This window comes from Melanotaenia boesemani, chromosome 5, assembly GCF_017639745.1.
Source record: "Melanotaenia boesemani isolate fMelBoe1 chromosome 5, fMelBoe1.pri, whole genome shotgun sequence".
Classification (NCBI taxonomy): domain Eukaryota; kingdom Metazoa; phylum Chordata; class Actinopteri; order Atheriniformes; family Melanotaeniidae; genus Melanotaenia; species Melanotaenia boesemani.
In genome coordinates this window covers 27,003,326-27,024,092 of record NC_055686.1, presented here as the reverse complement: position 1 = coordinate 27,024,092, position 20,767 = coordinate 27,003,326, and the positions used below count along the sequence as shown (strand labels likewise).

Here is a 20,767-nt window from a genome sequence, read left to right as displayed (position 1 = left end):
CTTAAACTTTCTCTTAACCAAAAAGGAGCTTTTTGTATAAACCAAACCAAAATGCTATTTAAACTACAAACCAAAGTCAGCTATAAAACTTAACTCAAAATCTACTCACACACCATGAAAGAGTATATTGTCAATCAAACCAAAAAACTCAATCATGTCCTAAGCTAAGGGAATTTTAATGCTGTTACAAAAAACCACAAAGGTTATTCAGACCAGCGACTTCTACACACAATCCCAGTTGGCGAGCGGTGGGCCTAATGGTAAACAGCTACTCTGAGTACTGACGCTTCCTCCTTCTTAAAGGCTCTGCAATGAATGAAATGAAATGAATGAAAAATACTTTATTAATCCCTTTGCAGGGAAATTCGTGTTTTCAGTACAACCCATCCAAGACTAGACAAAACAACATATGATGACACAAACAGAACAGGCATACACTGACGGAGCAGCCATTTCTACAGCGCTCCTTGTCTTAGATATAGGTGAAAGGAACATTAGGGAGTAAGATGTAGCTGAGAGGATAAAAAATAGGCATCTCCACACTGGGCCTAAGGGCCCATTATTGAGATACAAAAAAACACTCCTCAGTACATACAAAAACATAACTCAGACAATCACAACATGAGAAACACGTGGCGGGGGGGGGGAGGGGGGGGGACTCCCATCGCAGCAAGTGCAGACGCAGCTGCATTCTCAGAGCGCGTCCAATGAACCCACTGCCCGGGAGTGGAAGGAGGTGGAAGGACAGCAAGGCAGTGAATAACGGGGAAGTGTATCTGTAGTCGTGTACTTGAGTGTGGTGCGTGTGTGTGCGTAGAAGTGAGCATATGAACTTTGCCCCAGTTCTCCCTCACAGTCTCTGCCACCTGATGATAGTGGGGCATCCTTGAGGGCTGATCCCGGTTGAAGTCCATCGCCCGTGAATAGGGTGAGGGGAGGGTGGGGGACTGAGCGTCCATCAACAAAACATTCCAGGGAGCTTTCAGCCAGCCATCAAGGCCAGCACAGGGAGCCAAATTTGATAACAGCATTTGTTTTGGTTCAGGCCAGAGCTGTTTCGTCTGCCTTAAGTCTCTCAGTGGTCCCACTGGCGACTCCCAATGATCCGAATTTTGGGTCAATTTCCATCCAGCCGAGCTGACAACTTCTCCAAGTTGGTGACCACCTCACGTACAAGCCCAGAAAGCGCAACCAGTTTGCCATCCAGAACTGGAATAGCCTCCAGTTTACGATTCAGCTCCTGTACCGCCACAGCCTGATTGTTCGTAGCTCGGCACACACCAGCACAGAAATCCGGCAGCTTGCCAGTGACTGCCGACAGTGTCCGAATTTTGCGATATGCCAGGAAACCGCCCGCTCCAAACAGCAGAAACCCAGTTATCATGAAACCGAATGTATAGATGTCCTCCACGTCCTCGACAGAAAGAATCGACAGACACATGACTTTCCACGCTCCCCAGGAATCCATCACATATCCAGCCGAAAACGTTCCGCCAGGGCAAGCAGGCTCCCCCACGCCTGTTTTCCGGTTCGAATAAATTTGGTCGATTGCATTTAGGGACCAGCTGATCAAATCCATATCCAAGATTTAGTTTTTTGGAAGGAGATGCAGAGAGAGGCTCAGAGATGACAGGACAGTAGCAGGGCAGAGTGAGAGAGGGAGGAGAAGAAAAAAGCGTCTGCCTCGGTTGAGAGCCGGAAGAAGAATGACTGTAAGGGACTGTAGTCGTCCAATCAGAAAAGCAGGAGTTCTGGAGGTTGGTCCCACTTAGTGTGCCTCTAGAGAGAGAGTGGCGCCATCTCCGTTCACTGCAATGGTTCAGTTTTTTCACAGCAATGGCGGCGTATGGAGTCCCTCAAAAGTTCCCGGAAGTTAGCAGAAGCTAAGTGACGGTCAATGTATTTCAATGGAGCAGATTGTTGGAGCTACACTTCTTCAAGGTAAGATGTTTTAATAGTCATATTTCCATATCAATTGTGCATCGAAATCAACTTGACATGAGTAATTAAATATGTTGACGGATTGTCCCCGTCTAGATTAATATATTTAGAGATTATAAACCGATAAAAGTTTATGCTAGCACACTGATAGCAACAGATGCCACAGGCTGATGAATGTAAATTCTGTTCGTCAATATAAATTGATCCAACGCCATTGATAGCGAGGTTAATGTGTAGGGAGAGCGATTGTAGTTACATTTTTATTTAATTTTAATGTATTTATAAGGCTGTGGAATAATGGACAAAGATATGAAAATGAACACACAGTATTAGATAGCACAATACTCTTAGTATATATGTTTACAATCTTTGCAACTATAAAACCTAACCTGTTAAATGTAACAAACATGTTAACCTTAAGAACTTAACAAAATATACAAATACAAAATAAGTGGCTGATTGTACTTGAGTGCATTTGCTGCACTAGACAGCACTCAGCACTCTCCCAGTGTGCAGGATGAGAGCAGAGAAGCAGAGAGATGCTTAAGGGAAGTATATCACTCTTCCCTCGTGCAGCATTGTCCTGAAGAACTTTCAGCAGTTCTGGGGTTGCCTGACGTTAACTGGGATACTGTTCTTCTTCACCTTCCTGGTTTGGCCCACTTTTAAGTGTTGTTTCCTGTCTTTTTTTTCTACATTCTGCAACCTCAACCATATAAATCTCCCTGTGATGTGTTCTCTGTGTTTAATTTAAAAATATTAAACTTCCCAATGATATGGTCTTTGAAAATGTGTAAATGCATTGTTTTAATATGATTACCTCACATATTTGTTTGTTTTCACAGTCCCTGATGGTGGTCAAATGTATCCTGCTGACTTTGGCCATCCATATTTTCCTTCTGTCCCTGTCTTTGAGGAAGCCATACATACGCACGCCTTTCTCTGAGCGATTGGAGCATCCCCATGCAGCACAGCATACCATGGTGAAGACTGTATTCAAGGATAGCAGAGAAAAGAAATGGCTAGACATGCTGATCTAGTCAAGTTTTATGCTATTGTAAAGGAATTCTTTTAGGTATTAAATGCATTTGGAAAACAAAGGGTGTTTGTCTGATTTATTATGTATATGTAGGGAGTAAGTCTTGGGATAGTTACAAATAGTGATAGAAAGACATGTATTTTCCATGAATTGAAATCAAAATTTTATTTATTTGCCATGTATTTTCTGTAAGAACACATTATATTGTGAGTCCAGACTTGTGTAGTTATCAGTCTGCCTCAGTCAAAATAAGTCTTAAGACTTAAAAGCAATTCACACAAGTAGATAGTAATAAGTAAGAATAGATAACCCATTTATTTGAAATGAATTGGGATCTAAATTTTATTTATTGGATATAGATTTCCAGTAAGAACAGTTATCATTATTCTGTGAGCCTAGATTTATTGTGGAGTCACTTGGTAAATCATTGTCGTCACCTGTTGGTATGCCTCAGTCTGAAAGATAAAGTTAAAAAAACAGAAAATATTAAGGTTTACATTGCTGTTGATGTCATACAGGTTTAGTTAACTTAACATGATTCATATCAATGAACACAACAATAAAAATATTGCAAAGCAAAGCCTTCATTGATCATTATTTACCGATTATCGTAGTTTTCTTATTATTTTGTATTGGCCGCCAAGCACTTCCTGGAACTTTTGGAGGCTACATGGACCACGTGATCGGCAAGCGTTTTGAGCTTCCGGTGGCGCCACTCTCTCTCTAGAGGCACACTAGTCCCACTAAAGTGTTGGCTGAACTGGAGGCGACCAATCAGGGAGGCCAAAATGAGGGAGGTCACTGCCGCATCTTCAACCAATTGCGGAGAAGCAACCAAGCAGCAGCATGTAAATCATCACAACCACAGGCCACAGGCCTGAGGCTGTGACAACAGATAACATTTTTTTGTTTCCCTTGCATGTTATTTGCATCAAAGAAATATCAGTTTATTAGTGGTTTGTCTGACTGGAAACATCCTGAACGTGTTCTTGACCACGAGAAAAGCTCAGAGCATTGCAACAGCATGCTAGTGTTACTTCTGTGCTCATTAGCCACTAGGAGCAGGAATGTTAAACTGATTTTGGCTGGAGGTGCCAAGTTGGGTTGTTGCTGTGATGGGCATCCCACCTGTTGAGGATGTGGGTGTTTTGAAACCCACACTTTAAAATGGTGGGAGGGTCCAACACCAACACTTTTTTTTGCTGTTTTGTTTTTTTATTTGTTTGTTTGTTTGTTTGTTTTTTTGTTGATTCTTTTTATAAACTTTTGTTCAAACATTGTACAGTCACTCTATGTCACTGTGCCGTGCGACTCCCTCTTCTCCTCTTCCTGTTGCTCCGTGAATCCTCTGTGATCAGCTGATTGGCTTTTCTGTCTAAATGTATCTCTTGTTTGTTTATTGTTCAGCTCTAGCTGAGGAGGAGGAAACTATTAGGATGTTGATGCAAAACAGAAGCCCGTTTCAATCAGGTTGCCTTTTTTTTTCTTTTTGCATTTATTTCATATTATTTTTATTATTAGTTGAGGTTTGCTGGTGACACAGCTGTAAAATCTGCTGAACATGATACAGCCAGATGGATCTGGTTCAGATATCTAGCGAGTGTCAAGATTAAACAAGAGGATGTTTACTCTAAATCATTGGTGCTGTGCAGATGTTCAATAGGCACGTTTACCTTTTAGTAGTCATGAATGTGGAGAAGGGAAATTATTGACAGGTCCTGAAATAGAAATTAGAGCAGGACGTTCTCTGACCAGGTGGTTGACATTTAAAGAAAGGATTTATATGTGGGGGCAGGTCTAGATCAGTTTTGATGAGGGGGCTAGGCAGGGGCACTGATAAAGAAAAATATGAGACACATATGAGATTTTTTTTAAGGCCTAAATTGTAGTAAATAATCAGCTACTTATTAAAAGGTCATTAAATCTTAAATATGGAAAAAACAAACAGTTTACATATTTCAGAAAAACAACAGAAGTGCAAGACATGCTGCATTTACAAAAAAACAAAAACAAACAAACTTTGTTCAGCATTGATCATACTGAAAGTAGCTGACCCCCTCCCCCTGTGCCCATGCAACAAACCACATCCCCCACACTTTTGAAAAGCTTGCTGCACTCCTGGTTGCTGTCATTCAGTTTTTAAGTGAGAGAAGCCTGCCTTTCCATGGTGATAATGAATTACTTGGATCACTACACAATAGCAAATTTTTTGGTATTCTGAAAGTTATCTCTCAGTTGGATCTTTTTCTTGCTGAGCACATGAATAAGTATAGACAGAAGGGCAGCACATTCTACCTATCATCCACCATATGCGAAGACCTAATTCAGCAAATGGGCAACAAAGTGAAAGATACAATAGCTGCAGAGATACAGCAAGCAAAGCACTTTTCCATGATTTTGGAATCTACTCCTGATGTGTCACATACTGACCAGCTGACATTCATCTTTAGATTTGTGAGTAAAGAAGGGAAAACAACTGAGCAATTTGTTGGCTTTGAACCAATTGAAAGTCACACAGAGGAGAGTCTGCTGATACAGTAGCTGGCGATGCTTGATAATTTAAGGATATTGCAAACAGCAGGGGCCAGGCATACGACAATCCAAATAATATGTCGAGGTGCAATAAAAGGCTGCAAGCTCACTTGAAGAAAAAGAATCCATTAATCCATTACATACCCTGCGCATCACATTCTCTTAAACTGGTGGGGGTCGACAGTGTTGAAAGCAGCTGTAAAGATGCAAGTATCTGTTTTGACCTTACCCAGTTATTATATGCCTTTTTTCTGGTTCCACTCACAGATGGAACAGATTTTATAATAGTGCAGACACCATGGCAGACATGATACTGATATCCCTTTCTTCAACACGCTGGATTTGCAGCACAGATGCATGTAAAGCCCTTTGAGGGAATTTTGCACAAATAAGAAACATACACATAATTGAGAGCATATCATCTGATCCTGGAGAAAAACGTGAAACATGGAATGAGGCATCAGCACTTTGCTCAGAGGTGTGTCAACCAAGACAGACCTACAGCATCTAGAGTCTTAAGGAATGGACCACAGGCGGACCTCATCCACCCAGGGGGCCCTGCCACTCAGGAGGTTTTTAAACACCTAAGTGACCTCCTAAGATAGGAGAGCCCACAACAGGGTTTCCCAACTCTACTTCCTTGTTGGAAGACATGTTGGTGGGATTTGAGGAGGTCTTTGAAGTATTCTTTCCACTGACCCACAAGGTCCCCAATCCCCACTGTACACAGTATTGATGGAGGACTGCTTGTACTGCTTTCCCCTTCTGAGCAGTCAGATGGTGGACCAGAATCTCCTCGAAACCATCCGGAAGTCATTCTCCATGGCCTCTCCAAACTCATCTTATGCCCTAGTTTTTGCCTTAGTGGCCACTGAAGCCACATTCTGCTTAGCCTTATGATACTCATCAGCTGCCTCTGGAGTCCCACAGGCCAAAAAAGCCTAATAGCTGAGGAGGAGGAAACTAGCATCCTTCACTGCTTCTGTCCACCAATGAGTTCAGGGATTTCCTTCGCAGCAGGCACTGATGACCTTTCGACCACAGCTCCAGCTCAACAATAAAGGCATGGAAAACAACCCACTTGGACTCAATGTCCTCCGCCTCACCTGGAACACAATCAAACATCTGCCCACACTGCAATGAAAACACACCTGACAACTATCTCCATGCCTTGTGGTCCTGCACACCTGTCCGCAGGTTCTGGCTTCAGGTATGTGTGGAAATGTCCACATGGTTTAAATGTAATATTCCTACAAACCCCACACTGTCTACTAGGTGACTTGGGTGACATTAATATGGCAATTAACTCTGCATACATGATACACACAGCATTATGCATCACAAAGAAAACTATCCTTGTGAACTGGAAAACCAAAAATAATCAGTGTATTCAGCAGTTTAAGAATCTCTTAGTAGACCACATCAGTGATAAGACAATGTCTGTCTCCTCAAACAACCATTTAGCTGAATCTCATTCCTTCTTGTCCCCTTTGTTTAGCTCCATCACTTAGTGTAGGTGGAGGACTGTGACCTCGTTGCTTTGGGGGTTGGAAAATGGCCAGGAGTGACTGGTTATTGCGGGTTCTTTGTGGTTGCCCGTGGTGCGGGACCGTGCTGCTCTGCGGTGGGGGTGACTCTGGGTCTGGCCCTGTCGGGGGCTGTGGGGGCCAGCGGTTGGGCAGGGCATGGTGGGAGGGAGGGGGGCTGGGGAGTAAGAGTGGGAGGGTTGTATGCTGTGTGAGTATTTATATTGTGTGGGTGGGGGTGAGGAGGCATGTATGTGTTAGGATGGGCAGGAGTGTGCAAGGATATAGGAGTGTGCATGTGTTTCTGTATGTGTTTGGGGTGGGGTTATGTGCACTTGTGTGGGGGGGGATGAAAACTTTTTGAGACCAGGAAGAGTCCACCTTTATTCAGAATTATGTGATTGGAGCTGAGAAAGGACATTTTTGACAGTTTTTTTGTGTTTTACAACCACCAATGTAAGAGTGGTGGCCTATTGCAGTTCAACCTTTTTTCCTTGATGACCCCCTTCATGCAAATATTAAAAATCCATGCACCCCCTACCCCACCCTGTACTGAAACCATGCTTGGTTTTATGTTTCATTAGTGAGATTCTCACCATAAATAATTCATTCTAGATGAGTGATGTCCTTTGATAAAGCCAAAGCTAAATTAAAGACATATTGCCATCCTTTAAAAGAAAAAAAAATAAGGCCAGATCATCTGCTCTGTGGTGTTTGTCAGACATGTTTTATGAATGAAATGTTGAAGTCAAGCTTACCAGGACAGACATGAAGTGCTCCACTACTGTAGCTCCACCTGCTCACTGACTTCGACTGGATGCACAAGTTGTACCTTGACCTCCCAACTGCTGCCTGAGTGCTGTGATACGTACTGACAAATTACTATTTCTTCTTTTAAAAATCCACTTAAGATAGATAACGTATTCTAACAAACACAAACACAGGGAAAGAGAAAGTTATATTCCAACAAACATTAACTGAAGGGGAAAAAATGAGTATAACTCAGTTCAGCTACTTCAGTGTATGGAAGTGTGAGTATGTGGGGGAGGAAGTCTTTGAAAGTCTGTGAGTTCTGCATAAGAATGCAAACTTTTATCCGTATGGTATAAAACTATATCAGGAACCAAATAAAAATATAGAGCTGATAAAAATATAATTAATTAAAATCAGTGATGATTGGTTTCTGAGGCAGGAGCTCACACCAAACCATAGCAGAACCACATTATGAATTAGTCCAACCCAGTATCTCATTAAAGTGTACAGTGTAGTTTTCTATATATGTCTCTCTCCCTTCTCTCTATTAAGTTGGAGGTAAACGATTGTTTTTGCCAAATCCTAATGAATTGAATGAAAAGTGCAGCATGCAGTGTCGGTGTAGGCACCACCTGTATGGCCTTTATCTCTGTTACTATTATGTTTTTGAAGAACAAAAATATTCACATTCTTAGAGCTGTAAATATTAATGTTTGTAATTTGTGCATGTGCAAAATTATTTTGTATTTAAATAGCTTGATATTTGTGTGCACATTTTAACATGTTTACAGTTATACAAAATGGTTTACAGGCTTTACTAATCATATCCTGAACATGAAAAAAAATACTGAGTTGATTTTTTCTATACTTCTCAATCAATCAATCAAACTTTATTTATAAAGCCCTTTTCATGCCAAAGGCAATACAAAGTGATTTACAAGATAAAAAACAAAACAAAAAAAAAAAAAATAAGCACAATTCAGTTCATGCATATTAAAACCGAAATAAACCTTTCCACATAAAAAAGTCACCCCTCTCCCATTCCCTCTCACCACAGCCATAAGGCTGCAGATAAGGGCCCCAGCCAACCAGACAAGGCCAATCATTGCAACAACCCCCAGACCGAGCAGATAAAACCCCTGGTGTGAAGGATCCCCATGAGGAAAACACTGGAGTTAAAACGAAAATTAAATTACCTTAAGAAACACTAAGAACAGCTAAGATTGAATAAATAAATAAATAAATGTATAAATAAAATTAATAAATAAATAAGAAGCAATACAGTTGATGAAATGAAAAGAAATTGATGTGAAATAAAATTATGCAAAATAAATTAAGATCAAATAAAATTTAGTTAAAAGCCAAGCTAAAAAGGTAGGTCTTAAGCCTCTTTTTAAAAACATCAACGTTCTCTGCAGCCCTGAGGTTCTCTGGCAGGCCGTTCCACAGTCGAGGGCCATAACAATGGAAAGAGGCCTCACTGTATGTCTTAAAGGTGTTCATTGTATAATATTACTGGCAGGGGAATAGTTTCCTAAATCTGTGACACAACCAGTCTTCCTTTGTATTTTCATGTATTTACACCTAATATGTATTTTGATACCATTTTCTGTGTTGCTCAAGAACAAATCAAACCTTATCAGAGACTCCATCAACATGATGCACAGTAAATATCTTTATTGGCTTCTTGTTTTAACACTTCATTTCACCATTCAATAACACCATTTCAAATATTTTAATACTGATATTTTGTTATAAAAGTAACAAAAAGTAAAAAAAAAAAGAATGAAAATTATTTTGTTTTGAGCTGTGATGAAAATGCTTATCCTCTTTCCCTTATGTTCCAGTGGGTTGACCTTTTCCTTTTTTCTCGTTACACTGTCCTGGAAAACTTCCATATTTAGATGTTTTTCACTCATGTTATACTTGTTGACACAGATCATTTCACATTGAAGGTTAAATACTGTCCTGCATCCATCAGAGCACAAACATATACATATATTCTTTGTCTTTGGCTGCTTTGTCACATCAACACATCTAATTTTCAGCATTGTAAAGAAAAAAATATGAAAGCGTTGTATAATTTTTTGCCACTCAAGCTCTTTTCTGCATCTGCTTTCAGACGCTGACAAAAACTAATCTGGCGGTGTAGGCCAAGTCAGCGAGGTACAGGAGGAAGTTGAGGGCAGTGAACACAGCGACAGCAATCAGTTTATCGGATTGGTACTGGTACTGGTACTGCTTGTCAAACTGGAACACAGGCCAGATGATGGTGGCCGTCAAATACATGATAACAGCCAACAGGCCGTACGCTGACAGAAACTTAGAGAATGGGATGGGGAGACAGCCGGTGCACTCTCCCACACACAGCACCACCACGGCCATGGAGAGGATGAAGCAGATGCAGTACACGGCCATGCACCACTTCAGTGCTGCATGCTGGGTGTATGACACAGGATCGCTGACCAGGATGAATATAATGCAGGCCACAAAGGTCTGGCACACTTTCATTAAGCCTGGAGCAGTAGCCATGTAACCTGCCACCTCTCCTGGCCTGGCCTTGGACAGGCTCACCTCCCACAAGTAGGCCACTGTTGCCAGGCAGGAGAAAACTGTGGAGGCGATGCGATGGTCATAAGCCACACCTCTGTTCTGTTGGTCCTTAAGGAAGAACACTGGGAAGATGATGGATGCAGAGAGGCAGAGGAGGGCTCCATAGCAGGCAACGGTTGCTATAAAGTTGGACCAGGATACAGGGATTCGGGCCTGGAGGCCAAACTGCTCCACCAGCAGGACCAGACAGAGACGGACAAAGTGTTCCTCTTCAAAGCATCATTTCATGAGCAAGGACCACGACACAACATTTATGGTAAGATGAGGTTGATAAGGCTCATGATGATGTAGTGGGTGTAGGAGACTCAAGATGAGGGTATTACCAAGATTTCACCCCCTCCCTCCTGAAAATAAATGGATTAATGACACAAAGAGGAATAGGATAGGTTAGAAAAGCAATAGGGAACAAAGAGAAAGGAGGATGAGGAGATTAGGGATGAGGAGGAACAAATGAATTGATGAAGGAGAGGAAAAGAGGATGGATGAATAGATAAGTGACCAAAGCTAAGCAACCTGTTCATTTATATATTGAGAGATGGAGGCAGAGAGGTGGAGAAGGAAGCCAGAAATCCCACTCTGCTTTATACTGGTCTGTGCTTCCATCTAGAGGCTGGTGAGGTGTAGTTAATGGCATTTTTGGTGAAACCTCCATTTTAATACCAGCCAGTGATCTATGATATCTGATCAAACTATCAGCAACTCTTTGGCAGCAAACCCTCCTAAATTTACCAAATTAATGTTCCAAATGTGAACAATTGATATGATCTCATGATGTCACAGCCAGATGATTAACATCTGCAGCTGCATCAAACAGGACTCATCCTGTCACACAGGAGGCTGCTGAGGAACATTTTACCAAAACATAAGCTTCCAGTCTTCTCTGCTGCCACCTGATGTTGACAGTTAGACAAAAATGCTGTTAATAAGAAACCTTAACTTACCAGCCTCAGTGTCTAGTGTTCGGTGGTAACGCCTTTTGTCTTCCACTGACAGGATATTTTTAGTTTACTTTCACTTTCTGTATGACTCATAGAAGCACTGCTCTGCCCTCTTGTGGTCATTCAAGAATTTACAAAAGTATTCAATAGTAAGGAAAAACATTTGAAGCAATTACTCCTGTACTGTAATTTGATTACATTGTTTAGTTCTCGTGCTTTGTTTGAATCTATTTATATTACTCTATTCTTCCAAACTACTGCAGTTCTAATATATAGATTATAATTTCACCCAGCTACATTTAGGTGAGGTCTTTAGTTATTCTCAAGAGGAAGGTTTCTGATGGTTAAATCAGTTACTAAATCTGTTTTCAGCTTTTTCAATCATAAAAAATCTCAGCCCAAAAGTCAACATCTTCAATTAGCTTTCCTTTCTTAGGTCTCACATGTTTCTATTTTAATGTTTAAATTATCAGCCTATTGATTCTTATCCTTATTATACGACTCATCTTTGTACCTTTCAGATTTATTTGGTGTCCCTTTACATTGAACTATAAGATTACAGAAACTAGACTTTTTTGGTTTTACCACCACTCCTGCAATGGTAAACGCTTCTTTATTCTCTGTTTTCCACATGAAGAAGGCTGAATTCTGCTGGTAAAAATTGTTTTAAACATCCCAATACAAAAACTATACATATAAATTCTGCTTTATTGCTTTTAGTACTGCCATGGAGTTAGATTTGAAGGGTCCTTGTATTTTGCTTTAGTATATTAATTTAATAATAATAATAATAAATTGTATCCATAATGCACTTTACATTTTAGAAAAAAAATCTCAAAGTGCTACAAGTTACAATAACAAGTTAAAATCAAAAGAAACACACAAAGAAGAAAACACACAAAGTTGTAAACTAATAAATACACTAAAATTATATTAAAGCCGTTCTGAGTACAAAAGTTTTTATGCTACTCTAAACTTCCCACCACTGCATTAATACTGTGATTGAGAAATACTGTGATTTCTATCCCACTGCATTTATTTGATGTTTTTTGTTACTGTAATTGGAGCATGTGACATGTTTTCATGAAACAACACACTAAAAGATTAAACCACTTTCTACCAATTTCATATGAATCTCAGCTCAAAAGTTAAAAACCCCAGTAAACAGTGATTATTGTTCCCTTCTGTCATTCACCTTCTTGTATTTGGCAACACTCAAGTGGTCAGTGTATTAATTCTCTTCTTCTATTTATTATCCCTGTATAGATTTTTTGGTGTCCCAGTTCATTAAACTGCATGAAGTTGGAGAAATTAGATTTCCACCTTCAGAACCTGCAACAGCAACATGTTGCTTGCACTGTGATGCTTTAGCAAAACTGATCTATGTGCACTGTAAAATCTAACAAGCTGGCCTTAATAAATATGCAAACTTGTTAAAAATTTATTTGATGTTAGCTTAAGTTACTGAGTACAAGTAACCAGAAGGATCTGAGTTTTCAGCTATTTTGTGAACTTGATAAATCTGAGTTTGTTGTAAGTACATGAGGTTGTGGAAAAAGCTTGTTGTGGCCAGTTCCACATAAATTATAAGAGCTACATCACAAAATCTTGGTTTAATTCTTAACACACATGATTACTTCAAGTTCACCTTATTTTAAATAATTAATGGACTCAAAATTGTTCATGTTTTGAGGTGGGAACTTAGTGCAAAAGGATTTTTTGTTAACTATCATCAGACCCCAGACCTCTCTATCATGGATCAGCATCTTCCTGTAAAATTGTTTTTAAACACAGAGTTGCTCAGTAACTGGAGAGCAGTCACATCACACTGCCAAAATTTATCAAAGTTCTTTCATTTTCATAATTAACCCACAGGTAAACTGTATTTTTATGTCTAGAAGATATTCTCTAAACACAAAACTATGGTGAAAGGTGGATTATTGCTGTTATAAAGTCAGACTGGCATACACATGTTCTGCTGTCTGCTTAGCTGAAAACTGCATTCTTTATGCAAGGAGCTTTGGAGTTTTTCCTGAGTAACATGAGTTGCTGAGCAATTTGATTGTTTAGTTTTTTTTTATGTTGTTTATTTATTTATTTGTAATTTATTTACATATTTACTCCTACTGAAAAAACTGAAGTATTTTTGTGTCATTTTACTAACTGATTAACTAAATAAACAAAATAAAAACAGATTAAACAAAGTAAAAGTAAAAGTGAAAACTTTTATACAATGAATTACAGCTATTGTTTTGTTAATAGAAGTGAACAGAATTTAGAGAATTTTAACCATCTTAATTACATGGATTAAACTTAATTACATTAATTTATTTAACCTTTAGATTCTAACTAGATTTTAATTATGTTATATCCATATTCTGTTAAAACAAATGTTACAGTTTCCAGTGAAATAAACAGTTAGTGGGAACTACATGTAGCATCTGGTTGTTGTTTTCCATCACAAGATGCAGTGATGCAGTGGGACTAGCAAGTCAATTAACAACTGTTGACGCAAAACAAAGTCACAAATGGGGTTAGGAAAATATTTATTAAGGAAAAGGTTATACAGGTTTGGACAATAGTGAATTTTAGTTTCATAATGTTTTTTTAAATTTGATTGCATACAGTAATGATATTTTTACTGTTAGCTGCCAGACTGGGATGAATTTCTACAGTCTCTCATGCTTTTAAGATGGAAAAAGCAACTAACTTTTTCTGGCACAAAACTGTTCCCAACACCCACATCCAACACATCGTATAGACAAATGTTCCAGTTATTTTAATGTTTACATTTGCTTTAGAAATGCACATCTAGAAAGACATGTTTTTTTTTAATAAAGAATTCTCCATAGCTTTCTCGGGTGTTTTGGTATTTGTCTCTACAACTTTGTTCCAAAACGTGTTGGCTTCATTTAAAAAAATCTGGGAGTTTTGCTTGACTGCATCTGCAGCCATTTTTGCTGCTTCCACTGGTGTTTCTGCTCTTTCAGCTACATCATACCCAATAAAACCACCTCCCACTGCTCCTACTGCAGCGAATGCTATTGGTAATGCTGATCCTCCTCCTAATGCTACTATCCCTGCTCCTCCTCCTCCTGCTGCTGTTGCTGCTGCTCCTACTCCAAGTAATCCACTTCCAACAGCCAATGCTGTCTTTCCTGTAGCATCTCGTAGCGGCACTGGCTCTGGAGATGTTTTTAAAAGTGTGAGAGCTATTCCACCCATCACTACAACACCAAAAAATGCACCTAACAATACACCTGTTCCGATGCCTGTTAATTTGGTGAGGAGTTTTTCAAAGACTTTAACTTTAGCCTGCTGTCTGATCTCATCTTCTGACAGGTTTCCTTGGAGCAGCCTAATGTGCTCTTCCTCTTCCTCTATTTCTTCCTCCACTAGTTGCAGCAAATCATTACTGTAGTATCTGCCATTATTAGCCGTCACCATCGTGCTTATGGTGTTTAGAAGCTCTTCTACCTGAAACCGGTTGCTCTTGTACTCTTCCTCAGGTTTATTGTTCCAGTGTTTATTATCAACGATGTGGCACCGGTTGCCACATTTTTTCACCAGCTCACTTACAAGCTTGTTCTGCTCAACAAGCTCATCAATTTGCTGCCCTTCAGGGAGCTGATCTCCATAAGTGAAGACCACTGCAGCATATTTTAAAACATCATCAGAGAGGTATTCGCATATATTTTTGATGACAGCCTGCTCCTGCTTTGTGAACCTTTCCAGCTTAAGCACAATGAGAAAAGCATGAGGCCCAGGAGCACATTCTGTGATGCACCTCACTATCTCAGACTTCAGATCAGGCTCAGACATGTCAGTGTCGAAGAACCCAGGAGTGTCAACCAAAGTGATGCTTCTTCCATTTATACGTTTAGTTTTAGCCACACAGCTTTTGGTTCCTGAGCTAAAAGAATGGTTTACTGGGAACAGATTCTCTCCACATATGGTGTTGGCCAAGCTGCTTTTCCCAGCTCCAGTTTTTCCAAGAAGGACAATCCTCATTGTATCAGAATCTGGAAGACAAACATGTTTGAGTGTCAGAAATATATTTGTCTCCTGTTTATTTCCACACCCTATACCACATATCTGTGCATGTTCTGTAATGTCACCTATAATTATGCTCCATCGTGCTAAGCAACACGTTACCCCAATTCCAAAACATAGAAACATTTTTTAAGATATAAATAAAAACACCAATTTCACAAGCTAATAATTTATTCACAACAGAACATAGGAAACATTTTGGATTTGATGTCAGCAACACATCTCAAAAAGCTGAGACAGGGCAACTCTTACCACTGTGTAGCATCCAGTCTTAGCAACACAGTTTATTCAGTGACAAAATCCTGCATGTTTTCACTGTAATTCCACCAGAGGCCCAAATATGTCAAGCATCCCGTACTGACCTTTGACCGTTTTCCTTGCACACAGAGATGTGTCCAGCTTCTCTGAATCATTTGATGATTTATGCTCTAGAAGACAGAATATTCACAATTTTACTATGAGAAACATGATTCTGCAGCTGCTCCACAATTTGTGGACACATGTTTTTGAAGATTAATGAACCTTTACCCATATGCTTCTAAGAGACTCTTCCTCTCTAGGGTGCTCTTTTCATACCTAAACACGTTTATGATGTATTTTCAGTTAAGCTAGTAACAACACTTTTTAGTGCCACTTACTTTTTCAGGCATTTGTTGCCCTGACTCCAGCTTATTTGATTTTGCATTCTGTTTTTATTTTCACTTTATTCACCATCCCAGCTTTTAAGTAATGACAATTTTAAAACAATTTCCAGTATTTTTTTTTTCTTCCATTTAAATAGATTTATAATAAACACTTAATTTAGTCAGGTTTAAAGGGACATTCTCATCTCATGTCTATCATGGAGATGATAGTGGACACGAGGAAGGAGAAGAACTCTCATCAGCCACTGCTTATCCACGGGCTGGAAGTGGAGAGGGTGAGCAGCTTTAAAATATCTGGGGGTCAACATCAGTGAGGACCTCACCTGGATGCTCAGCACCACACAGCTTGTGAAGAGAGCTGTACTTCCTGAGGAGGCTGAGGAAGTTTGGCATGTCACCAAATATCCTCAGAAACTTCTACAGCTGCGTCATTGAGTCCTTCCTGTCCAGCTGCATCACCGTGTGGTACGGCAGCTCTACTGTCACAGACTGCCTGCAGAGAGTGGTGAAGACTGCGTCCAAGATCACCAGGACTCCACTGTCCTCTCTGCAGAGCATCTACCAGCACAGAGCCCACAGGAGAGCTGCCTCCATCATCAAAGACCCCACCCACCCCCAACATGGACTGTATCCTGCCCCTCAGGCAGGAGATACGGGAGTCTGAAATGCAGGACATGCAGACTCAGAAACTCTTTCTTTCCCTTGGCCATCAGACTCCTTAACAGCTGGCAGGAGTCCGTAATAAACACTAAACAATAAACAAGTGAATCTTGAATGTGAGTCAAATTAAACCCATATGCGCTTTTGTCTTGCAAATCAAAAATGATCCCAAAGCTTGTAGTTGTAAGTGAAGCATTTTTACCCAGTGAACTACGACTACCTGAGAAACTCTGGTTGGTGCATGTGCTGAAAATATCTACAGAGTATTTGTTTAAAAGAAAATATTGAAAGAAAACAAATGACAAAAACTAAACTATCTTTCTAAAATGAAATAACTGAAATTCAAAACCTTTACATATTAATTTATTTTGGAAAATCTCTTTGAATCACAAAAATCACTCAAACTAACTGAATTCAGGATATTAATTTTCTTTATAACTTAACAATTTCTACTGAAAGTGATAAACATAAATTGTTCTTTGTTACCCAAACTTGACTAGATTTGTCTTTTAAAACTAAAGAACTTTCATAATATATGGAAGTAAAAGAATATCAAAGACAAAAGAAGTACATAAAAAATTTTTATATAGAAAAAGAAGGCAGGAAAGAAATTAAATTGAAGTCATTTTGATTGATGGTGAATTTGACTCAGTTCTTTTTATATGGCCAATTACATCAATTCTTATTTATTGTAAACTATACACACAGACACACACACAGATTTATATATATATATATATATATATATAAACTCAGACTTACGCACTGGGAAAAGTATGCATGCAAACTACTGTTCACGTAAGCATGATGATGCAAAAACTAGAGTTCAACTTCATCTTCCTGTTTCAATGAGCCCCCCACCCTAAACAGCGATGGGTGGTGTCAAAATACCTACACAACCATTTTAAAGGATTAAATTTGTATAGCATGTTTCTAGGCACACAAAGTGCTTTACATTTATATGTATTTATTTATTTATTCCACATCCACACACTGGTACTGGTAAGCTACATGTACAGTCATAGCTTCACTGGGACAGACTGATGGAAACAGGGCTGCCATTCTGTGCAAATGGCATCTCCATCCACCATCTTACATTCATTCATTCAAGTGTCTTGCCCAGGGACATAAATACAGATTGACTGAAGCAGGATTCACATCATCAACCTGCCAGTTACTAGAAAACATGCTCTACTGCCTAATCCTCTGCTGCCTCAGAGTTCCTCAGAGAGACAAAGTTTCACTTATATCTACAACAACTGGAATCATTTCTTTCTGGGAGAGAAAAAAAGCCACTTATAAAGCTACAACTTATGCATTCAATCGAAGGTCAGTGAGCAGGTGGAGCTACAGTAGAAGAGCACTTCATGTCCATCCTGGTAACTTTGATCTTTCCTACATTTGTTTAATAAAACGTGTCTGAGAAACACCACAGACAAGATGATTTGACCTTTTTTTTTAGTAATGCTATACGTTGTTCAGTTAGCATTGGTTTCATCAAACGACAGAAGTCAGAACTTATATGCATAACTCACCTTCCATGATTTAAAATCCAAAGCGAAAATAGTTTGAATCACGGTGTCCTCTCCCACTCTGCTTTGATTATGGCTTCTTTGCCGTTCAAGCTTTGTATGTTGTAATGACAGGAAAGTTTAATTTCACCTTCCTGTTTCAATGAAGGCTCCACCCTAAAAAATGTGCTTTCTAAACAAACCATTTCAAAGCAAGGCAAGTTTATTTGTATAGCACAATTCAACAACAGGGTGATTCAAAGTACTTTACAGAATACAAGAAGCATAATTTGACATTAAAAGCAAATAAATAAAATAAAAGCAAAAAGAAAGAACATTGGATAAAATTCAGTATTAAGAGGTGTTGTTAAAACATACTATTTCAATGTAAGGCAAACAAAGAAGGGGACAAAGAATAAACATTGGATAAAACTGTATTAAAACATGATCAGATTTAAAAATTCAAGCTTAAGAAAACTGATGCAGAATTGGACTTTTTAAATAAAAACTACTGAAATGCAGCAGAGAACAGGTGGGTCTTCAACCTGGATTTAAATAAACTGAGTGTTTCAGCTGATCTGAGGCTTTCTGGGAGTTTGTTCCAGACATGTGGAGCATAGAAGCTGAATGCAGCTTTTTCATGTCTGGTTCTGACTCTGGGAACTGATAAGAAACTGGATCTAGATGACTCGAGGGTTCTGGTAGGTTCATACTGGGTCAAGAGGTCACTGATGTATTTTGGTCATAAACCATTCAGAGCTTTATAGACCAGCAGCAGAACTTTAAAATCTGTTCTCTGACAAACAGGCAGCCAGTGTAAAGACCTCAGAGCTGGACTGATGTGGTCCACTTTGTTAGTCTTAGTGAGGACTTGAGCAGCAGAGTTCTGAATAAGCTGCAGGAGTCTAATGATTTTTTGGGTAGAACCTGTAAAAACACTGATACAATAATCAAGCCTAAAGATTAACGTATGGACTAGTTTTTTTCTTGCTGAGACATCAGATCTTTTGCCCTTGACATATTTCATCTCATAGAGATCTTGTTATAGATGTTTCACTCATATAGTACACCAGATCTAAAACAGGTTAAAACGCTTTTAACAAATAATGCATGAAGAAAAAAGTAATTCCTGTAAATACATTATAAAAGCCTGGTCTCCATTGTTTGTTATCTAGGTCCTATATAATCTTCTGCATTAGATTAATTAATGGTCTTGAATTGCTTATCACCATCAAAGTTCATTTTATCTTTTAGAGTTCAAGTGAACCACTGTCCAAAGCACAGCATCACATACAGAACTGGTGTTAAACAGACTTTCTGTTTTGATTTACAACAACTGCCTTCATGCTTTCGGTTATCTCTAAAACCGACTGGATGATGCTCCCAACTGATTTGCTTATGAAAAAAGTTGCTAGATAAGAAAGTCAGCTTATTAGTATTATTACACATTAACTGGATTAACTACTGTCACATTTGTGAAAACATTTTTAGACTGAGGGAAGCAGTCTCACATTTGTTTGTTTGTTTTCTCTTGTGACTAAGGATTCATGTGTTGAAATATTATATATATATGTATATATATTAATGACCCAGACCCAGATCAAGTCCCCAAACAACCAGAGAACCACTATGGGCCCTTGACCTCCCAACTGCTACCTGAGTGCTGCCATACGTACTGACAAATTAATATCTGTGTCTGTCTGTCTGTCTGCCTGTTAGGCTGAGAAACCATCCTTCCCAATACAGGAGAAGATTTGTTTAAAATCCAGATGACCCAGCTTCCCACCAGCACTTAAACACACCATATTTATGTAAAATGGCCTCCAGAAAGTATGAAAGGAGCCTAAAAATCCCACATGCACATGCAAACTTATCTGTGTGTAAATGTTGTGCTGTCTGTACATTACAGGACATGATCCGTGCACGTGTATTTAACAAATTAAATACACATTCTTAATGTTGTAGATATTAATATTTGTGCAGTTTGCAAATTGTGCATGTGTAAAATTATTTTGTTTCAGTATCTTGATATTTGTGTGCACATTTTAACATGTTTGCTGTTACACACAGTTATACAAAATGCTTTACAGGCTTTAAAAGCTTTTCAATAATATCCCCATTTTCTTCAATAGTAGGTCAGTAGAATATTATTTGTTTATTTATTTATTTATTTATTTATTTAGAGAAACTGGTTGCTTATGCCTTCTTGCTTTTTTCTCTACTACTTACCTATATGTGTTCCATGACCACTTCATTTCTTGACTAAATAAGGCTGAATCTCAATTTTACAATTTTTATTTTATATCCACACAGCAGTGCTGCATATTTCACAAACAAATCCATCTACTAGACTAAAAGCTGCCTTTTTAACTGAATGTTTAAATTCCTGTATGATTTATTAATGTGCTAGAAATAATACTATCTAGTGGGCTTTAAACAAAAATATCTTAAGCATCTTCAGGTTCTACAAATCCGTGGTCTAAACTAATCAGCCTGTGTAATTATCTTTATTAGAAGCACTCTTTTTCAAGGATTAAAAGTGTTCAGTGTATAATAT

General features: G+C 38.9%; 3 protein-coding genes across 4 annotated transcripts in view; 1 reads left to right on the top strand and 2 right to left on the bottom strand.

Moving 5' to 3' along the window:
- The window catches only part of LOC121639986 (Fc receptor-like protein 5), a 907,115-nt gene that overhangs the window by 424,474 nt on the left and 461,874 nt on the right, over positions 1-20,767 (top strand). The window lies entirely within an intron of this gene.
- Positions 9,454-11,007, bottom strand: LOC121640256 (myeloid-associated differentiation marker homolog). The gene is made up of 2 exons (XM_041985956.1): positions 10,980-11,007; positions 9,454-10,613 (listed from the first exon to the last, which is right to left on the bottom strand). The coding sequence occupies exons 1-2, from the start codon at positions 11,005-11,007 to the stop codon at positions 9,910-9,912; spliced, it is 732 nt and encodes a 243-aa protein (XP_041841890.1). The 3' UTR covers positions 9,454-9,909.
- On the bottom strand, positions 13,875-18,347 carry LOC121640027 (GTPase IMAP family member 7-like). 2 transcript variants are annotated; one of them, XM_041985697.1, is made up of 3 exons: positions 18,235-18,347; positions 15,758-15,823; positions 13,875-15,364 (listed from the first exon to the last, which is right to left on the bottom strand). In XM_041985697.1, exons 1-3 carry the CDS (start codon positions 18,239-18,241, stop codon positions 14,154-14,156), a joined length of 1,284 nt encoding a protein of 427 aa, XP_041841631.1. In that variant the 5' UTR covers positions 18,242-18,347; the 3' UTR covers positions 13,875-14,153. The 2 variants fall into 2 exon arrangements, with proteins under 2 accessions (XP_041841631.1, XP_041841632.1); XM_041985698.1 differs by lacking the exon at positions 18,235-18,347 and adding an exon at positions 15,924-16,060.